Here is a 22,023-nt window from a genome sequence, read left to right as displayed (position 1 = left end):
ACACGTGCACATATGTGGTGGCGTGATCTCGTGGCAGCAGGGGTTGATTGGAAGAAAATAGACCGACAACCCAATGCACTCCTGCTGGAACTTTGGAAACAGTTGCGTCCAGATCAGCAATTCCAGGGAAACATAAAGGAGGAGTCTGGGAAAGTGCAACCCGTGTCCCTCCAGGACTTCATGCAGCCGCTTGAGGCCGACTCCTTTTAGCTTGATTAGGGGTGGGGCCAAGGTACCTGGTCAGAGGGGATGAACGGGGACTGGAGACCCCATGTGGAACTGTCCATACATTGGTCTCCTTCTAATGTGCAGAGGGTTTTGGCCCTAGTTGATACTGGCTCAGGCTGCAGTCTTGTTTATGGGAACCCAGAACTGTTCCCCGGACCAGCAATCTGCATTGATGGCTACGGGAGAAAGACTGTGACTGTGAAAGCTGTTTCCTTACCACGGGGTATAGGAAGGCTTCCCCCCTGAACCTACAAGGTGTATGTCTCCACAGTTCCGGAGTATATTCTAGGGGTGGACGTGCTACATGGCCTCAGCTTACAGACATCAGTAGGAGAGTTCCGTCTCTGGATCCGGGTGGTGAAAGCGGTGACACGTGGGCATGCTCACCACCCTCAAGTGTTGCCACAGCCCCAGCGCGTGGTTACAGTGCGACAGTACCACCTGCCAGGAGGGCAGGAGGAGATTGGTCGTACAATATTGGAATTGGAGAAGGCACATATTGTGAGGCCAATGCACAGTCCCTTTAACTCCCCAGTATGGTCTGTCAAGAAGCCAGATGGAACCTGGCGAATGACTGTGGACTACAGGGAGTTAAATAAGGTGACACCACCCTTGCACACTTCAGTGCCTTCAATTCACGATTTGATGGATCGTCTGACTGTCAGCCTGGGGACATATCACTATGTAGTGGACTTGGCCAATGCTATTTTCTCCATTGACTTTGCACCCGAGTGTCAAGAGCAGTTTGCTTTTACTTGGGACGGGCGGCAGTGGACTTTTCAAGTCCTTCCGCAAGGATACTTGCACAGCCCCACTATCTGCCACGGGCTTGTGGCCCAGGACTTGGCACAGTGGGATCGCCCGTCCTCTGTGGCCTTGTTTCATTATGTCGATGATATTTTATTAACATCTGATTCTCTTTCTGATTTAGAGCAAGCAGCTCCCTCTCTTCTCCGCCACCTGAAGTCACGTGGCTGGGCGGTAAATGAGGAAAAGGTCCAAGGGCCTGGCTTATCCGTCAAGTTTTTGGGTGTTGTGTGGTCAGGTAATACAAAGGTCATACCTGAGGCGATTATTGATAAGATACAAGCCTTTCCCCGGCCGACCAAGGTCTCCCAACTGCAGATGTATTTGTGTCTGCTAGGATATTGGCGGATGTTTATACCCCATTTAGCACAAATGGCAAGGCCCTTGTACAATATGATAGAAAGGGGGGCCTCATGGGATTGGACAGAGGCTATAGAGCAAGACTTCATTGCCACGAAACGGGCAGTGCAGCAGGCACAGGCTCTGCAAGTAGTGGACCCCCGCCACCCATTTGAACTTGATGTTCATGTAACCCAAGAGGGGTACGGATGGGGCCTCTGGCAACGGCAGGAGCGTCCCCGGTTGCCAGTGGGATTTTGGTCCCAATTATGGAAAGGAGCGGAGGTTCACTACTCTCTAATAGAGAAACAGCTGGCTGCTGTGTATGCAGCCCTAGTGGCTACAGAAGCCATCACAGGAACAGCACGCGTGTTGGTTCAAACAACCTATCCCATCCAGGTGTGGGTCTGTATGTGGACCCAGGAACCCAAAACAGGGATGGCACAGACCACCACCCTCGCCAAGTGGGGTGCCTACTTGGAGCAACGTAGTACCCTTAGTTCAAGCCCTTTGAGCACAGAGCTACAACAGGTCCTGGGGCCTGTGGAGCTTGTAGCCCAGGCTGAGCCAAGTGCTCTGCCTATGCGGGAGGACTTGGAGCCCTCGCCCTACAAGAAGGACAGGCCCCAGTACCTGAGGATGCCTGGTTTACCGATGGTTCTAGCCGAGGGGCTGCAGCTGTTTGGACGGCTATTAGTGTGCAGCCCAAAACAGACACCATTTGGTTTGATACTGGGACGGGCCAGAGTAGCCAGTGGGCTGAATTACGGGCTGTGTGGATGGTAATCAGCCATGATCCTGGGCCCCTAGTTATTTGTACAGACAGCTGGGCGGTGTTCCGGGGCCTAACGTTGTGGCTCCCTACGTGGAAACACCAAAACTGGTTGGTAGGACACCATCCACTGTGGGGTCAAGCCATGTGGCAGGACCTCTGGGACCTAGGGCAGAGAAAGGAGGTGACCCTAATGCATGTCACAGGTCACTCCCCCTTAGTGTCCCCAGGTAATGATGAAGCAGATGCCCTAGCACGGGTCCAATGGTTAGAACGGGCCCTGCCACTGATGTGGCCCACTGGCTGCATAGGAAATTGCAGCACGCTGGAAGCCGAACCATGTGGCAGGTGAGCAGACGCTGGGGTCTCGCTTTGAAATGGCAGGAGATAGCAGGTGCCTGCTATGACTGTGCCGTCTGTGCCCAGGACAGCCCCCAATGGCGGAGGCTCCCCTGAGAGATACAGCAGACTACGTGAGGGAGGATGTCCTTCACTCGCTGGCAAGTGGATTACATTGGACCCCTGCCTAAGGCCCACAATGCGATATACGCATTTACAGCAGTGGACACTGCTACGGGGTTGATGTTTGCTTGGCTGTGTCCGGCTGCGGATCAGCGGCATACAGTCGTCGCTCTTACACGGCTGTGCACCCTCTATGGTCACCCCCAAGTCATTGAAAGTGACAGGGGTACCCATTTTACCGGGCAAGAAGTGCAGTGCTGGGCTGCCAGGATGGACATGCAATGGTTGTTTCATGCTCCGTATAACCCACAAGCAGCTGGCATGATTGAACACTATAATGGCCTTTTGAAGCAAGATCTCTGGGTGTCAAAACACCCTCCCACGATGCATGACTGGGCCTCGCTTCTATGGGACGTCTTGAGATTCCTGAGAGACCACAGAAGGAAGGGCCGCACCAGTAGAAGCTCTGCTACATCGAACGGCCGCTCCCATTCAATTACAAGTTACCACCAGTGAGACTCTGTTAAAGCCAGGCTATGGCAGAAATGGAAACATTTTGCTGCCAGCACCCACATGCTTGAAAGCAGGGGAACGACAGCAATGGACTTGGCCCGGGCAGGTCAAAAGCCCCCACTGTCGATGGTTGGGACTGATAGCCCCATGGGGGGCTGGTTTGACTCACGATTTGCAAGTGATGCCAGGGGTGGTGGCTGAGTGGCCACCGCAAGTGACTGTAGTATACGGGATGATTTTGCGGGGAACCTATGTGCTCTCACTATGGCCTATTATGGGGTCCCCTGTTCTGTTACATGTTGAAACTATGCAAGGGACCCTAAGCCCTGCCGTAAAGGTCTGGTACCACAAACCGGGAAAGGTGTCAGTGGCAGGGACCCTCCTTTTCCAGGACAAAAAGCTAGTGTGTATCCTCCCAGATGGAAGGGATTTGCCATTGTTGGTTCCTAAGACTACCGTTTCTTTTCATCCGTAAGTGTCAGTAGGCTAATATGGCACAGGGACCCTCGCAGAAGATGCTTGTTGTGTAGATTGTGAGGCAAGACCCTGTAGGGGTGGAGTGTGGGAACAGAGCCCCAGAGAGCAGTTTCCAGTCTCTCAGCCTCACATGGAAAGGTGCTGGCTTGGGTAGTAGATGGCCGTCAGCTGTGGCTAGTTGGCCGTCAGCTGTAACCCTTGAGCCATTGGCCACTAATATAACAGCCGCGGCTGCGTTGGGGAGTCGAGTCGAGGAAAGTCGTCAGTTGATTGGCAGAAAAGTGGACAGCAGGTCACACGTGTGAATCCAGCCTCCAGTGAGACTATAGTGGTATGACTCCCCTACCTATGACACCATGGGTGTTCCTTTTTGGCCTCACCATGTCCTGCATTCTTATGTGGGGAGCGGGACCAGAGACCCCGCAGGCCGCCCTGCGTGACAAGAGGCCAACACTGGGGTGGGTGGGTGAGTTGTCCTCATAGGGGACAGGGGTCCCCATCAGCCTTGGTACAGAAAATGTGCCCCACAAGCCAGTGGAATTAGTGTTTCCTGAGAGCTTGTTAGAGGCAGACTGTCCACCACACACCTCGGAATCAGAGCCTGATTTTCTTTTTTGTTGTTGTTGTTTTTTAAACTTTTATTTATTTTAAGTGTGTTTTCCCAGGACCCATCAGCTCCAAGTCAAGTAGTTGTTTCAATCTAGTTGTGGAGGGCGCAGCTCACAGTGGCCCATGCGGGGATCGAACCGGCAACCTTGTTAAGAGCACGCGCTCTAACCAACTGAGCTACTGGCCGCCCCCCAGAGTCTGATTTTTAACAGGATCTGCAGACCTTCCCTATGCCCAGAAGGGGGCTGCCCCAGCCCCACATCATGGGGTCTCAGTCTGGCTGGCATCCAGTTAAGCTGGGCATCAGAATCTTTATAAAGTTTCACAAGTGATGTGATGCACAGTGTGGGTAACTTCCCTGTAACAACAGTTTCTGACGTGTCGCCCAGGCTCCTGCTCTGAAGGGAAAAGCCAGATGGGGATGGAAAAGGGCTGTGAGGGAGGCTACTGTGCACCCAAGGTAACAGACGGCCTGGACATGGACAGCCCAGGCTGTGCTTGTCCAAACAGGCTGTGTGTTTGTGTGAGTGTCTGTGTGAGTGTAGGGCGAGGACTCATAGCTGAAGATGGCAGAGTCCTCTGCAGTTACAGGGAACAGAAATGTATACGGAAGGTAATGGGGAAGGAAGGGAGAGAGAGGGTTGGGGGCAGAGTCCCCGCCCCCAGCCCATGTGACCAGAAAAGGCTCCTGCCCTGGGAGGAGGCTCAACACACTGGGCAGCCAGGCAGCAGATCCCACACGTCGAGATAGCGGTTCCTGTGAGCATCTCTGGAGCCCAAACTCTTCTCATAGAGGGAGGGATGGAAAAGACAGCAGACACCATGGAACACCCCTCAGCCACTGCCCACAGAGGGCGTGTCCGCTGGCAGGGGTTCCTGCTGGCCGGTGAGAGGGGACACCCAGGATGGGAGACAGGGAGTGGCTGGGGTCTCCTGGGTGACACAGAGCTCTGAGAGGAGTCGAAGGGCTTCTGTTTGGACTTGAGGGGAGAGGACACTGGAGCAGAGTAGGATGGGGGGAGGGTGGGTCAGTAACAGGAAAATCTCAGGATCTGGAAGTGGTAAGGGGCAGGAAAACCTCAATTACAGCATTACAAGTAATTAATCTCTGAGCAGCAATTTCTAAAAACATGATAATAATAGCAATTTATGTCAGAGTGACACCAGAAAAAGCTTAACCAGTGAATATAAATATTGTCCTTACCCCCAACCTCAGAAATGGGCAAATACACAGCAGGAGGAGGAGGGCCCTGGGAACACCCATTCATTCAGCCAGGGGTATTTGCAGCCTGTTCCAGGCACTGAGGGTACAAGACCAGACAAGCCCCTGCCTGCATGGAGCTCACATTCCATGGGGAGGAGACAGACAGGAAAGATCTAGATGTGATGTCAGGTACCCACAATGCCATGAAGGGAACAGAGAAAGGAAAGGTCAGAAAGTGAAGATGGAAGGACATTAGAGGAGGTGGTCAGGGCAAGTGTCTCCCCAGGATGCCCCTGAGTATCAGCAGGGGTCTGAGGGCAGTGAGGGGGTGAGCCGGGCAGACACCTGGGGAAGAGTATTTCAAACAGAGGAAATAACAGGTTCAGAGGTGCTGGAGTAGTGGTGGCCATGCTGCTGACCTTGACCATGGGACACACACACACACACACACACACACCCCACAGGCTGAGAGATGAAGAGATCTGCTCAGGACCCAGGGCCTCATCTTTCCAGCCCAACACATACATCCAAATATTGATCAACTTCTCCCTTTCCTCCTAGTCTCACTCTTAACCTTGTGGAGCCCGCCCACCACGGCCCAACTCGCTCTTGAATTGATGCCGTCGTCCAATACTACGGAAGGGAATGATGTGCTTTTCCTTGTCCACAATCAGACTGATGATCTTATAGGCTATGCCTGGTTCAAAGGGCAAACACTGGACCGCAAACGTCAAATTGCATCCTATAACTTAGGCTCTCAGAGCAATGCCACTGGGCCAGCATACAGCGGCAGAGAGACAATATACCCCAATGGATCCCTGCTGGTCCAGAAGGTCACCGAGGAGGACACAGGATACTACACCCTATGAGCCCTAAATTCAGTGTTGCAGGGTAAATCAGTAACTGGACAGCTCCGTGTATACCGTGAGTAATTCCTCTCTGACCTCTGGGTGTCGGGTGGGGTAAATTCTACTTCACACACACAGACTGACAGCCTGGACTCTGCCCCCAACTCCTGCATTACATCCCATGTTGGGGCTTCAGTATTTAGTGCAGGACACACACAGTGGAGACAAACTTCACAAGATCAGAGTTCTCTTCCTGGATTCCAGCCCCTGCAGATTCACCCCAGAAAGAAGGACCAGTCTGATGGGAGCAACTCAGCAGAGGGAGACCAGTCTCAGTGCAGCCCCTGGGCTCCTCCCATGACCATGACCCCGAGAAAGACCCTGCAGAGCTTGTCAGGGCCTGGACTGAGTGGCCCCCTGGGATCCTCCTGAAGAAGCTCAGCCTAGGCAGCCCCTCCCCTGTCCCCTGTCCCAGGACTGCTGACGCCAGGGACACTGGGGATTGTGTCCCAGATTGGGTTTGGCCTCCTGGGCAGGGCTGACCGGGAGCAATGATTTCCCAGGTGCCTGAGCCCCCAGGTTCCGGAGCTGGTCACCAGCCAGGGCTCAGCCCCAGGAGCCACATCTGGGCAGGGGCGGGGCCTGGTCCTTCACCTGAGACTCTGTGGAGAGCAGAGACAGACAAGGTCATCAGCCATTAGCCGACTGCCCTGGGGGACTTAGGAGACCCCAGAGCAAGGTCAGCGTCCCCAGGGAGGGACAGCGGAGAGGAGATGCTCCTGGCAGCTCCTCGTCCACCAAGGATAGAACCAGGGAGCCCTGTCTCGTGGATTAAATAATAACAGACACTGTTACCTTGGGCAGCACTTCTATTCCAAGCTTTAGGTCAGGTAATTGTGAAAGAGTTAAGATTCACAGGCAACATGGCAAGCCATTTACCATTTATCCTGTTTCATTCAGGGGAAACTGAGTGACAGGGGGACACAGACCATGACTGGCCAATCAGAGTCATGCTAACATCTGTCTGCAGTCACAGCCCTGTCCTCTCCTCCACCCGGGGCCTATTATGCAAATATAGACCCTGAAACCAGCTGTTGGTTCAGGTCCTTTCTTCTTAGGCGTCCCCTGTTCAGAGGGAGACATTCTGGTCTGGGGAGTGAAAGCAAATGGAAAATTAATCTGGTTTTACTCTAGAACCAAATCACCTGCAGTAACCACCACGGTCAGTGCTGGGACGCCCAGGCCTCCCCCTCAGGTGGCCGAGGCCCCGCTCCCTGCACTGGCCTTGAAAGCAGTTGTTTCCTGATGTGTTGGTGTCACTCCCACTGGAGTATAAAGGAAAGGACTTTGCTTCTCACTCCCCACTCCACTCCTGCAACAAGCTCAGGGACCAACATGTAACAAACACCCAATTGCTTTTGATGCAGGAGGAAGGAATTATGGTGAGTGAATGAATGAATGAATGAATGAGTGATTCATAATCTCTACAGATTCTGGAACCTGGATGCAGAGTCCTAGGAGGTTTTGGCCACACCTGTTCCCTGTCCCTCCAGGGGCTGGGACCCACGTTCCACCCCTCTGACCACCTGCCCCCAAAGCCCCCCCAGGAGCCAAGTCTCATGGTGACGGTGGGGCTGCTTGCCGTGGGAGGGTTTTCCTTCTCTGGACCAGCCATGGGCTCCTGGTCCCTGGGGACTCTAAAGTCACCTGTGTTCCCCACTGTTCTGGCTCTCTGCTCCTTCCCTGTCCCTCGCCTGCCTCCTCCTTCATTCTAGCCACGCTGCCCTGCTCTGCTCTGCTTCCTCCACCTCGAAGCCTCCCAGGATTCTCCCACTAGCACCTGTGGCCAGGCCCACCCTCCTGGGCAATAGGAAAGGACACAGAAATGAGTCGGAGCAGCAGCCCCTGGCTCCATCATGAGCCAGTTTCCCCGGTCACCAGGAGCACGAGCTTCCGTGGTGTCCCCGTCCAGGGCTCCTTCCCTCCCTGATGCCAACGAGAGGAACAGACTACATGACAGGGACTGTGACCCCTTGATCTGCTGTCTACATGACTCAACCAGGGAGTCAAAGGCAGAGCACAGGTCTGTCCCCAAAAGCTCTCGGGCTCACTTCACCCGACTCGTGACACATCCTCCTCCTGGTGTGAGGCTCCCGTTCCTCCCGGTGGTTCCCGAGACCTTCCCAAGGTGGGGCCTGTGCCATCTGATGGCGTATTGCCTATTTCACACACGTGTGTCCTTGTGCTGACGCCTTTACCACAGGGTGGGATCCTCGCAGACAGTGAGATCCACAGGCCACTGTCCTTTCACTTAGATGCTGTCCAGTTTGATGAATTGGCTCAAGATCTAGCTGTTTCCTGGGTTAGAGAGAAAGGGAAGCACGCGTGCCACGTGCCCGTGTGGGGGCTCCTCCCCATTCACCTGATCGTCCATAGAAATTGGTGACAGGGACCTTCTTCCTAAATTTGCTAACGTAACGCATATTGTTTCTTCTAATTTGGGCTCATTTCTCTCTTTATACAACAGAGAAACCTAGATTTCCCTTCTGATCACTTCTGTCTCTTAACAGGACTCACATTCTCTCTCTCCCCGGGGAGGCACTGATTTCAAACCCACTGTAGCATCTTCCTTTCTTCACAATGTGACCTGGTTGGACTGCAGAACCTGGTCTACGAACTTCAGTGCTGGACAGAGATTCCTCTAGAAACTTGTCTTATCTTCGGGGCATTGATAATGATTTTCACATATTCTTTTACAATTTAACTTCTCAAATTTCTGTGTCATAACTGTCTACAAATGGTCCACGAGGGTCAGATTTTTTCAACAAGTCCGTGCTCCCCCACTTTCCACAAGTCACCCCTTCTGTATTTGCTATTGTCTAGGAGGATTTCAGGGAGAATCGACATGGTCCCCACTGCCCTCAGCAGTGGGAGAAGAGACATCAAAGACCAAGGGCTGAGAGCATGGTCCTGCCAAAGCCAGCCAGCTCCCGCCGTCCCCTCACTCTTCTCTGATCATTTCTAGTCTTGAATATGCTCTCCCTTTAATGGGGTCACTATTCCATGTGAGTCACCTGAACAAACTGCCCCACCTTGTGGCTTTGCCATCTGAGTACTGAACTGACCTCTGGGCTTGCTCCTGGTCTTCCCATGTGTCATTTCTGCTCAAACGCCCAGTCCCCAGGCCAGGCAGTCAGCTGGTCAGTGAAGAACCAGGACAGGAGCCAGGTGGTCTCTGACTCGCAGTCCTATGTCTTTCCGTGATAAAACCCTGATACTTAATTGACACTTGAGCAAGTCTGTGCTTTCTCCCAAATGTAGAGCTGGCGGCCTTATGTTCTCTGAACACTCAGAGCCTCATGCATTTGTCTTGTGATACACAGACCTGCCTTATTCTTTGAAGGACTCAGGTTGGCTGAGAGGTGAGAGGTGCCAACTGTGATTGAAGATGCCTTTCGAGGAATCAAAGTTACCACACAGGGCAATTTCTCTCTGTTATCTGCACAGCGGAGTTACTCAAACCCACTGTCACAACCAACAACTCGGACCCTGTGGAGCACAAGGACCCTGTAGTGTTCACATGTGAACCTGAGATTCAGGATGTCACCTACCTGTGGTTGATCAACAGTCAGAGCGTCCAGAACAGTACCAGGCTAGAGCTGTCCCAGGACAATAGGACCCTCACGTTACTCAATGTCACAAGGAATGACGCAGGACCCTATGAGTGTGAAATCCGGAACCCAGTGAGTGCCAGCCGCAGTGACCCATTCTACCTGAATGTTCTCTGTGAGTAACTTCTGTTCCTACCTGGCCCAGGCTGCCCGCCCTAATCCACACTGCGAGAGGCCAGGCTACATCCATCCCTCTCAGGTCCAAGTACGTGGACCCTAACCCTGGACACCCATACTAGCCATCACTCCCTCGCCCAGGCAAATCCGGGCATGCCCAGCTTTGAGCTGAGACTAGGAGGGGACGGGCTGCTCCTGTCTTGAAAGGCTCGGGGTCAATAACCTCGTGGGGGAAACTGGTTAATGTCTCAGACTCAGGCTCAGTGAACGCAGGGAGTTATGGTTGGGACTTTTTGAAACTAGGTTGATGCAGCTCAGAAGGACAGTATGGCCTTTATACAGACAAGGAGTGTCCCCTTTCCTCTGATTACATCACAGGTGGCTTTGTTCTGTTTGCTCCAGATGGCCCGGATTCCCCCACCATTTCCCCCTCAGACACCCATTACCATTCTGGGGCAAACCTCAGCCTCTCCTGCCACGCAGCCTCTAACCCACCCGCACAGTATTCTTGGCTTATCAATGGGAGGCCCGAGCAATCCACACAGGTCACTATCCCCAACATCACTGCAAATGACAGTGGATCCTATACCTGCATTGTCCATAATTCGGTCACTCGCCTCAATGGGACCACAGTCATAATTATCACAGTCTCTGGTAAGTTCTCCCTAGACCATTGGAACCAGCTCTGGGGTGGAAGTGTGTCTGTTTTGCAGAAAAGAATCTGGAAGAAGTTATTTCCCATTTGCTAGTATTACAGGTAAATCTCAAATCTGTCCCTGAACCCTCCCACTACATATCTGCAGACCTTCCCTTCTCTTGCTGTCTGATTTCTCATGGCAGATGTGGCTCCAGCCTGGAATGTGAGGAGGGTTTTCTCTCAGTCCCAGAAAGCCCCATGTAATGGAGGGAGCTCTGCAGCTGGGGAAGGAAGAAGGGTCCTCAAGGTCAAGTTCCTTTTGGTTGTTGAATTGCAGATATGATTTACAAATATTTACTCCCAATCTGTGAGCTGCCATCACTCCTCATTTTGTCCTCTGATGCAGTTTTCCATTTTAATGTAATCCAATTTATCTATTTTTGCTGTTGTCTGTGATTTTGGTGCCACATCTAAGAAATCATTGGCAAATCTAATTTCAGGAAGGTTTTCTCTGTTTTCTTCTACCACATTTATAGTTTGACTCTTCTGTGTAGATTTTTTATCCATTTTCAGTTCATTTTTGTACATGGTGTAAGGGAAGGGACCACCTTCATTCTTTTGCATGTGGATATCCAGTTTCCCATTACCATTTTTTTACTAGAGTTTTTCCCCATTGAATGATCTTGGCAACCTTATCAAAAATTGTTTGACCATATAGGTAGGCTAAGGTTTATTTCTGGGGTTTCTATTCTATCCGTTGGTCTGTATGTGTGTCGTTATATCAAACCCACACTCTTGGTTACTGCAGTTTTATAGTCAGTTTGAAATCAGAAAGTAAGAGTCCTCTAACTTTGTTCCTTTTCAAGATTATTTTGGGTATTTGGGTTCCAAAACTCATAACTTGAGATTCCATATGAGTTTTGGAAATTTTAACTTCTGAAAAATATTTCATTGGGATTTTGATGGGGATTGCATTGCATCTGTGGGTCTTATTGAGTAGTATCATCATCTTAACAATATTAAGTCTTCAGATCCATGAGCATGGACATCTTTCCATTTGTCTGTTTTCTTTAAATTCTTTCAGCAATGTTTTATAGTTTTCTGTATACAAGTCTATTGCATCATTGGCTAAGTTTATTCCTAAATCATTTATTTTATATGTTGTTATAAATGGAACTGTTTTCTTACTTCCCTTTTCTCATCATTCGTTGTTAACGTGTAGAAACACAACTGATTTTGTGTATTGATTTTGAATCCTGCAACTCTGCTGAATTTGTTTATTCTAACAGTTCTTTTTGTGTGTGTATATGGAATCTTTAGGATTTTCTACATAGAAGTGTATGCCATCTGTGAACAGACATAATTGTAGCCCTTCCTTTCCAATGTGGATGCATTCTATTTCGTTTCCCTTGTCTGTTTGCTCTGGTGTGGACTTGTGGACTGTGGTGAACGGAGGCGGTGAAAGTGGCATCCGTGTCTTCTTCCTGGTCTTAGAGGAAAACTCTCAGTGTCTCACAGTTAAGTTTGAGGCTAGCTTTCATATAAGGCCTTTATTTGTTTCAGTAGTTTCCTTCTGTTCCTAAGAGTGCCAGTATTTTGTTAAATCGGTTACCACTAATCTAAAGATTTCCTTCCTCATGATATTCAATCCACAGATTAAGAAGTAAAAGTCAGAGAGCGAACCCTTTACATTGGAAACTCTTCCATTCCTAAGGTTACAAGGACTGGGCAAAACTGTCCTCATTCCCTAATAAATTATTTCCTTCACAGGGACATTCAATCCACAGACCAGGATTCAGATTGAGAAATCCTTTAGATGGAACCTCTCCAGGTCTAAAGTCATGGAGACTGGGTTCTGCCATCTTTATTGCCTAACAAATTATTTAACAAGAGGTAAACGCCCTCCCATTTTCTGTAAAGTTCCCTTGGCTCCAGAGATGAATAGAGTTGGCAAGTCTGCCTTCCCCAACTTATACGGAAGTTTATATGAGGAGCAGGACCTGATTGTTTTTTAAGCCAAAGAAAGTTCCAGGAAAGGATCAGTAAAAGTTCATGAGAGAAAAATTCCACCTGAGGATGAGGATGCTGGACACGTGAGCTGAGAAGCGGTTTCCGGTGCTGATGGTACAGAGATGTCCAGGAGGACAGGTCAGGGGTCACATTGAGGTGATCTGGGGTCAGGGAGGAGGCGCAGCCCTCTCCTTACAGATTGTCACCTGAACAATGATACTCGTACGTCTGCAGAGGTCAGGGCCATCCTCTGGTGACCTTTACAGAGCTCACAATGGACTGCGAGCGGCTGAGATGTCTGAGGAAGCAGCGTGGCCCCAGCCCCACCCTCAGTCAGTCACCTCCTTTGTCCACAGAGCCTGTGAGAGAGCCCACCCTCCTAGCCAGCAAAGCCACAGTCACAGAGCATAAGGACGCTGTGGTCCTGACATGCCTCAAATGACACTGGCATCTTCATCCAGTGGTTCTTCAGTGACCAGAGTCTGCAGCTCATGGAGAAGATGAAGCTGTCCCAGGACAGCAGCACCCTCACCATAGATAGACCCTGTCAGGAGTGGGGACACTGGAGATTATCATACTGATATCACTATGATAATCTCCAATCCTGTCAGTTCCAGCAAAAGTGCCCAGATCAACCTGGATGTGACCAGTGAGTGACCTCTCCCACTTCCTCACACATGTACATTTCATGGGCAGGAGCTGCGAGGTGGATGCAAGCCTTGAGGAGGTGGAAACCTCCGTCTGAGCCTGGAGATCAGCAGGGGTAAGAACCCCAGAGTAAGACTAATCTCATTATTGTCTTGGTCCTAATGTGCACCAGCTCGCTGACCTCGGGCAAGACACTCAACCACCTGAGCCTCAGTTTCCTCATCTGTAAACTGGAATAGAACAGCAAGATATTAGGGCTATTGTGAGGGTGTTTATTAGGAGGCTAATGAGATTAAAGCCCTTAGGGTCATGCAAAGTCAGGGCTCAGTCAATGCTATCAAGTAGTATTTTTATGAACGTTATTAGCTGTAAAGTCAAGCGGAACTTGGTGAAAATATTGTTGATCACTTACCAGTTGTGTGACCTCCAGTGACTCATCAGGTACTTCATGTTCCAGATTCTGTTTGTGCACAGTGGGGATGACACCCCATCCCTCGTGGGGAGGGAAGGATCAGATGACATGAACAGAAGGTATTTCCCGCCCTGTCTGGTATAGTAGACCACTGAACATAGTCAGACCACTGAAAAGAGTCAAATAACATTTTTATTACTAATCAGCTTTGAGTTGACAGGTAAGGGCCTGCCCTCTAAGACTGTTGATAACGAAGGAAAAGAAGAAACACGGGGGAGAGACATTATGTGAGAAGGAAAAAGGAGTTAAGAGGAAAATGAACAGAAGGTGGGACTGGTACATGTAGGAGAATGTGCAGAATTAGAACAAATACAATGTTTCAAGTGTGAGAAACAGAAAATGATGCAACCACCGGTAGTGGGGATTTGGGAGGACGGTATGATGACAACACTCACAAACCGCACAGACTTGGTGACAGTTTCTTCTCCCTGATGACAACACTCACAAACCGCACAGACTTGGTGACAGTTTCTTCTCCCTGATGACAACACTCACAAACCGCACAGACTTGGTGACAGTTTCTTCTCCCTTACCAGGCCCTCCCCCCTGTAAATCCCCTCATAGTTACCCCTGAATAGACTTGGGCCTTCACCCCTCCCCCCTTTCCATTGTCCTTTCAGCAGAAAAAACCAGCACCGGCAGCTCTCAGCAGAATGTTGCTGGCATCGTGATTGGGGTCCTGGTCGGGGTGGTGCTGGCGGCCGCCCTGGGGTGTTTCCTGTTCCTCAGGAGGACTAGAAGGTACGATGGCATTTCCTCCACCCTAATCCTGTCCCAACCCTGGCTGACTTCAGTCCAGGAAGGTGGAGACCCTATCCTCAGTTCCTGGGCTGGCTCTCCACAGCCTCCCGACTTGCCCATGGATGTTCTCCTCTCACTCCATCCAGCTCCTCCCTCACCTGACCTGGGTGGTTTGCTCAACAGTTTCTTCATCTATCAATTAGGCACAATTAAGGAACCGTCCCCTCAGGATCGCCTTGGTTCAGCCCACGAACCTAGAGGCAGGTAGCAAGTGCTTAGTAAACTGACACCTCCTGTTGTTTATCGAAGTCCCCTCACCCCTGTGAGAGGGACCTGCTGCCTCCGGATCTGAGGGTTGTCCTGGCCAAGATCACACAGCAGAGAGTGGAAGAGCCTGGACAGGCCGGTGGCGTTAAATGCCCGCATGTGGCTGGTTTGGTGCCCCTCATGTGTGAGAGAAGAAACTGGGCCCAGCCAGGATGGCAGGTTCTAGGGTGTCCTTTATGCCTCTTGTCCAGGCTGATGGAGACAGAAGGCAGGCCACTGTCACTTTTCAGCACTAGTGGCCTGAGGGGCAGGTCTGGTCACAGCAGGGACACCGCATTCATCCGGATACAACATGTATGGGGCTCCCCAGTGTCCTGCACACACAGCCGGCCCTGCTTTCCCACTGAGGCCTTGACCCTTCCGCTCAGTCAGACTCTCACTGTTTGATTCCTTTCCTGGGTCCTCAGTCCCTACTTTGGCAACTTCCTCTAGGACCCCCACCTGCCTGTGAGTCCTTCCCCTCTGAGCCCAGGTCAGATGTGGCTTCTTAAGGTCTTTCCTCAGTTCCATTTGCCTGGGCCCTTCCCCCTCCTAAACAGCATTGGTGGAGAGCGGAGGTCTCCACGACCTGCTTGGAAAGGAGACCCTCCTTGTCCACTGTTCTGACACCAAAGCTGTGACCTCTCCCTGCACCCCTCACAAATAAGCCTGACCTTTCCTAGGGCCAGTGGCCTGCACGACCCCGGAGAGCATTGGCCCCCAGCATCCACCCCTGGTGAGTGTCTGTTCAGCCTGGGATCAGTCGGGAGCCCCTGGGCCTGCCCCACAGTGTCCATTCCTGCCTGTCACCTCCCAGGGCCTTCAAGGGAGGTTCTTATCAATGACTCAGCACAGGGGGCTCCAACTTGCCAGTCATCCCTGACCTGTGGGGCTATGTCATGAGTCATCATTCACCCTCACTGAACCCTAAAATGCCAGAGGGTCTCTCTCCAAGAGATGCTCCCTCTCCCCTGTTTCTCTGGGAGCTGAGGACCCTGACCCTTCCTGGGAGGATACCCAAGGTTCCTCACACCCTGGATGCTAACTCCAGTCTCCGTTCCCAGGCCATGGTCTCTCCAGCACCTCCACCTCCCCGGTAAGCCCATCCCCTCCCCGTCCCTTCACCTAGTGTCCTGGCTGCACAGATTCAGGGCAGGAGGACTATTCAATCCCACAGCACAGCACAAGACAAGGGGAGCCCCGCCCTGGCCAGGAGGAGGCCCTGCTTCAGGAGCAGGACCACCCCACCCTGTCCTGAGTCTGCCCTGATCCCCTTGGTCGGCCTTAAGTGAACCCTGGAGTCCAGCCAGGAGCAGAGTGGGTGTTGGGAGCATTAGTCAGGGGTTCCAAGCTAACAAGGGTGAGGGGGGCACAGCATGGACCGGATTGGGGTACAGAGCTACAGCTGTGGAGATGGCTGCTTGGGAGGCACTTCTCCTGTGGAGAAATGATCCTCCTCCCTCCCTGACCGCTGACACCTGATCTCCCCCCTGCCCTGCACAGGCCCCCCTACCCGGCCCCAGGACAGTCGTTCCCATCTATGAGGTGAGTGTGGACGATGAACATTCTGTCTCGCAGGCCCAAGAGCTGCCCACAGCCTGACCCTGGTTGTGCTTCCCGGTTCAGGAAATAGCAGCGCAAAAGGGAAATCCGGTGGTGAGAGAGGGAGGGGCTAAGGGACAGATACCCCAGCACAGTCAGGCCCCCATGGCCTGGGAGACACTGCAGAAGTTCCGAGAGGGTTACAGGGCTCAGAGGCCTCTTCTCTTACAGGACTTACTACACCCCAACACCAATATTTACTGCCGGATTGACCGTAAAGCAGAAGTGGCTTCTTAGTTTCCTCTGAGACCTGCTTCTTCAGGACCTTGAGGAGGGGCCCAGCTGAGATCTCAGGCCCTGAATGGGGTCAAGAGCTGGAGCCTGAGCCACAGAACCAGATCTGACCCCTGAGGATATTCAGGGACCTGGGCCCGAGGTTGGGGACTCTCCTGATTACTGAAGACCCCAACAAGGCCACCCGGAGCCCTAAATGAACCAGATCAAGTGTTTCATCACCCTGGGGGCTCCAGAAAAAAATGATCAGGCTTGTGACCCACTGTGCACAACCCGAATGATCTGAATAAAAAGGACCTTCCCCTTATTTGTTCTTTTTCTGCAAATGGGAACTTTCAGCAGAAATTCACCTGACATGCTGGGTCCTTTCTCTCCAGAGTTACGCAGGGAAAACATTATCTCTAAGTTACCCCAAGCCCCATCTCTGTTCTCTGTGAGAGAAGAGGAGGAAGGGTGTGGAGATGGGAGCACCGTGCTGAAAGGAAAGGCAGAGATAGGAGCTGTGACCCAGCCAAGAGAGTACTCAGCTATCCTTACACTGCCCTAGGAACCAGGCTATGGACACTTCCCAGGGTTTGCCCCTTTACATACGTGCACTGGGTCTCGAGCACAGAATAGGGGGTCATCTCTTGTCCACACAAAGATGTGCAAGGAATCTTCTTTGGGGTCATTGCCCACAGCCATGGGCAGGCCGCGCATTCTGGGTGGGGCCCTTTCCCAGTCCCCCAGTGTCCTGTACCCTTTGGCCCTCCTCACCCAGGTCCTCGTGGCCCTGACATGTGCCCCTACAGATCAACTTGCTTGTCCCCAAATCCAGGATCCAGGGTTCTGAGCCCTGTCCAGGGGTTTCTACTGTGTTCCAAAGACCAGCCCTCAGGACATTTTTACCTCTGGGGTACACAGATAGAGACTGTCATAGTAATCCCGGTGGGGAGGACCCAGAATTCATGCCCTGAGCAAGGCCTTCCCTGGCACTGTCATGACCTCCAGCCCTCCACTTTCCATCAGTTTCTATTGTTCTCCCTGACATGGATCTCATTGAAACAGGCCTCCTCCCCACAAATGAGCATCCTAGTCAGAGGTAGAGGGCTCCCCCCATCCCACCTAACTCTCTCCCAGGCTCTCATGGCAAGAGGACAAAGTATCTCCTCCTCCACCTGGTCCATGGACCTTCTCCCACACGTGCCTCTCCTGAAGCCCCCTCCACACACCTGGGCCAGTCCTTCCCTGAGAGCCCCAGGATGGGTGCTACTCCCACGTCGGTTCAGAGCCCACAGTTCACAAGGATATTCTGCCATAGCCCAAGTGTTGTTTGTCAATGAGATGAGAGCTGGGTAAAAAACCTACAAAGTCTCATGTCACAATTTAGCTCTAACTTATTCCTAACCCCGCTGCACACAGGTTGGATTAGACAAGGGGAATCCTCTCTTTAGTTTCCTACTGCGGCTGTAGCAAATTACCACTAATTTAGCAGAGTCAGACAACACAAATCAAGGTGTCAATATGGCTGGTTCTTTCTGGAGGTTCCAGGGGAGAGTTGTGTCTTTGCCTTTTCAAGAGTTTAGAGGCCACCTGCACTCCTGGCTTGTGGCCCCTTCCTCCATCTTCAAAGCCAGCAGCAAAGCATCTTGAAGTCTCTCTGTGCTCTGCTTCCATTATCACATTTTATTCTCTGGCTCTGCCTCTCCTACATCTCTCTTTGACTTATAAGGAAATGACATTTATGATTATAAAGGAGCCACCCAGACAAGCCACTATAATCTCCCAATCACATGATCCTTAATTGAACCTGTAAGTTTCCTTTGGCAGTCGACAGATACACAGACTCTGGGGATGAGGATGTGGACATCTTTGAGGGGCCCTTGTTCTGATGAATACCTTTCAAGACCGTGTTCATCATCTTCCTCCACTACAAACTGCACGTGGGCAGCCTGGAATTGGTCATGCTGACTGTGGAGTCAGTTCCTGCAGTGACAGCCAAAACACCCTCATGCCCCTGAGCAATGGAGACAGACGCTGGTCCACATTCCCAGAAGCCCTCTCCACCTCCTCCTTGTTAGTGATTGTCAGTTGTTAGGAATGAAAAGAAAGCAGACATGACTCGAAGCTTAAAGATCGCAGCTCACAAGCCCTTGGACAGCTGGTGGTCGTCAGCACCACGGACAGTGTCTCTGCGATGCTCCTGCCAGAGAAAGGACTGCTGGAAAGGACTCTCATTTCTATTCTACTTGAGAATGACACGGTGAGGGAGAATGTTACTATAAGTGTAACCCGATTCTGTTCTAATTTATAAATCGTGAACCCATTACACGTGTCTGGACATTAGTTGTTGGCACATCCATTACACTCCCCACATGGCCTATTGCTGCACCCAGAGAGACCTCTGGGAGGCTGAGCCTGCTCCGGCCTCTCAGGAAATCTCCCTGCCCCTGAGGCCATTGACTTGCCTACAACACGGAGGGGATGTTTCATGATTGACTTCTGACCCTGGGTGCCTGACCTTGGAAACATCTGCATTACCCAGCCTGGAGCACCCAAGCACAGCGTCCTGCTCCCTAAGCCCCAGCCGAGTCAACCTTCCCCACCCCACCCCCAGGCAGCAGGGCTGGGCTGACACCCTGGGCTACTCTCCTAGCTTCTCGGTGCCAGAGACCTTTGTCCCCTGCCCATCTCTCACAGCAGAGGGAGTGATCCTCCCTGGGACAATTGGGGCATGAAGACGAGTCTCCCAGGGTAGAACCCAACACCTGAGGGCTCCTCCATCTGCCTGTGACCCCCATAACAAGCTAAAGAACTGGAGTCCTCAGAGTCACCCCCATTTTCCTCATTCCCATCCATGCCCCACCCACAGAAGCAACTCTGACCCTGCAGACCCAGCCCTGCCCTTTCCAGGAGTTCAGGCTCCCCAGTGTAAGGTCAACCTGTGTGCTCTTATTTTTATCACTTGTTTCCTTCTGCCTTGAGTTGGGTTCCGTTTGCTCAGTTTTCTAGTTTCCTGTGGACAGACCTTAGATTATTGATTTGAGGTATTTCCTCTTTTCTAATGTAATCATTTAATGCTATCAATTCCCCTCTCAGCACCAAATAAGCCGCATCCAACCAAGGGTAGGTTTGTTTGCTTTTTTCATTTTTATTTAGTGTATTTAATTCTGTATTTTTTAAAAAATTTCCTCTGAGACTCCATTGATCATTTAGAAATACTGTATGTTGTTTACTTTCTAAATATTTTTAGAGATTTTCCTGTTGTCTGTTATTGATTTCTAGTTTGATTCTATTATTGTCTGAGAACATACTCTGTTTGATTTCAGTTATTTTAAATTTGGTTAGATTTTAGACATGACACGAAGCATAAGTGACAAAAAGGGATGAATTGTATATTCCTTCCTTTGGGCATTCTTTAAGAGTACGTCAGCTAGCAACAAATTCTCATAGTCTTCCTTCATCAGAGAATTTCCTTATTTCCCCTTCACTCCTGAAGGATAATTTTGCCAGATACAGAATTCATAGTTGACAGTTCTTTTCTCTCAGCACTTGGAAGATATTGTGCCACTTCCTTCTGGCCTCTATGTTCTCAGATTCAAAATCTACTGTCATTTAAATTTGTGTTCCTTAATAGGTAATGGGTTATGTTCCTCTGGCTTTTTTTAAAGATTTTTTTTCCTTTGTCTTTAGTTTTCAGAAGTTTGCTATGTGTCTTAGTTGGATTTGTTTGTGTTTATCTTGTTTTGGGTTCACTCAGCTTCTTGAGCCATTATTTCTTCAAAGTCTTTTTCAGAGCATGTTTGTTTGTTTGTTTCATTCTACTTCTGATGGTACAAATGTTAGCTCCTTTTTTTATTGTCTCACAGATTGCTGGGACTCTGTTCATATTCTTTCAGCCTATTTACTCTCTATTTTTCAGAAGGAGTAGATTCTATTGATCTGTCTTCAAGTTGATTGATTTTCTTAATGGGGAATGGCACCTTAAGTTTCAGAAGTACACACTGAAGTGTTTACAAACAATATCTCATGATTTCTGATATTTAACCCAATGGGTGGAGGAGAAGGGGGTAGATATAACAAGGTTTGTCAGGAGTTGATAATTTTGAAGCTGTAGATGGGTACGTGGGGTTCACTGTACCATTCTCTCTGGTATGATAAACTGGAGTTCATTTGTGTCTGTATACAAGTTCTCTGTATGATGGGGGAACTGACCTAAAATGGTGGCCCAAGCAGAGAGAGAAGTCCCCAGCCTCAGCCCCAGCCCACTTCCGCATAAACCCCTCTAAGCCACACCCTGAGCCAATCACCAGACGACACGTACCCCTTCCCCGACTCAAGGAAGTCCCCAACCCATAAAAACCTGCTCAAAACCTTGCTAGGGGCTCAGTATTTGGGAAAGATCCCGCTGAGCCCACCAGCATAATAAAGCTGACTTTCCTAACTCTCTGAGTGCCGCTTGTGTTCTCTCCAGTCCTGGTATCTGTAACATTCTTGGTTCCCTGACTGTGGTAACGTCGTAAGGCATAATGGTGATTCGCACTCTCGGAGTGCAACCAGGCCCGGGGCTTACATGGGCACACCTTAGCCAAGACGTACCCAAAGTTCCCACGAGGGACACGGCCAGGTGGGCGCCTGACTGAGACCCTTCCCTTGTCTATGCGACACCGAACATCATGGGAGGGAGTCACAGGAAGCCCACGGTTCTAGACTGCATGTTAAAGAATTTCAGGAAGGGTTTCGGAGGTGACTAAGGGGTCAAAATGACCCCCGGATGTCTCCATGCTTTATGTGAGCTGGAGTGGCCAAGTTTTGACGTGGGATGGCCCCCAGAAGGCACTCTCGACCTCCCCATGATTTGCCGAGTCTACATAGTTGTCACCGGGACCCCAGCACATCCAGACCAGTTCCCTTACATAGACTCGTGGTTGGAAATAGCCTGAACCCCTCCTCCTTGGGTATGGTTCTGCTCCAACAGTAAGGGACAGTCCAGGGTCCTTGTTGCATGGAGCCTACGAGGCTGCACCCAGAGAGGGACAACTAAGACCATATTCCACGGAGACCCTGACGAAAAGCCGCCACCACCTCCCTACGCACAACGGCCAACAGCTGGCACGGCCCCGCTGCTTCCAAACACTCTGCTTCCAGCCCTGGCCTCTCCATGGTCTCAACCCAACCAGCCTGGAGCCCGATATCACAGGATTAGCGGGAATCAAGTCGGACTGAAGAGGACCAGGCTCGTTCAAACTCGGCCCCCACGAGCCCACGGTTGACTTAAATGAAGGGGGCCAAACAGTGACTTTTATGGTAGATACTGGAGCAGAACACTCGGTGGTCACCATGCCAG

General features: G+C 51.0%; 1 protein-coding gene across 1 annotated transcript; it reads left to right on the top strand.

Moving 5' to 3' along the window:
* Positions 1-4,901: 4,901 nt before the first annotated feature.
* LOC109435715 (cell adhesion molecule CEACAM6-like) lies at positions 4,902-19,005 on the top strand. The gene is given in 9 exon segments (XM_088800150.1): positions 4,902-5,093; positions 5,973-6,335; positions 9,767-10,045; positions 10,450-10,701; positions 14,435-14,555; positions 15,545-15,597; positions 15,926-15,957; positions 16,365-16,406; positions 16,635-19,005. Coding segments are annotated over 9 exon segments (1,293 nt in total). The 5' UTR covers positions 4,902-5,008; the 3' UTR covers positions 16,701-19,005.
* The last annotated feature ends 3,018 nt before the right edge of the window (positions 19,006-22,023 follow it).

This window comes from Rhinolophus sinicus, chromosome 8 (assembly GCF_057876585.1).
Source record: "Rhinolophus sinicus isolate RSI-liver-muscle chromosome 8, RSI-T2T, whole genome shotgun sequence".
Taxonomy (NCBI): Eukaryota; Metazoa; Chordata; class Mammalia; order Chiroptera; family Rhinolophidae; genus Rhinolophus; species Rhinolophus sinicus.
This window is presented reverse-complemented; position numbering and strand designations above follow the sequence as displayed.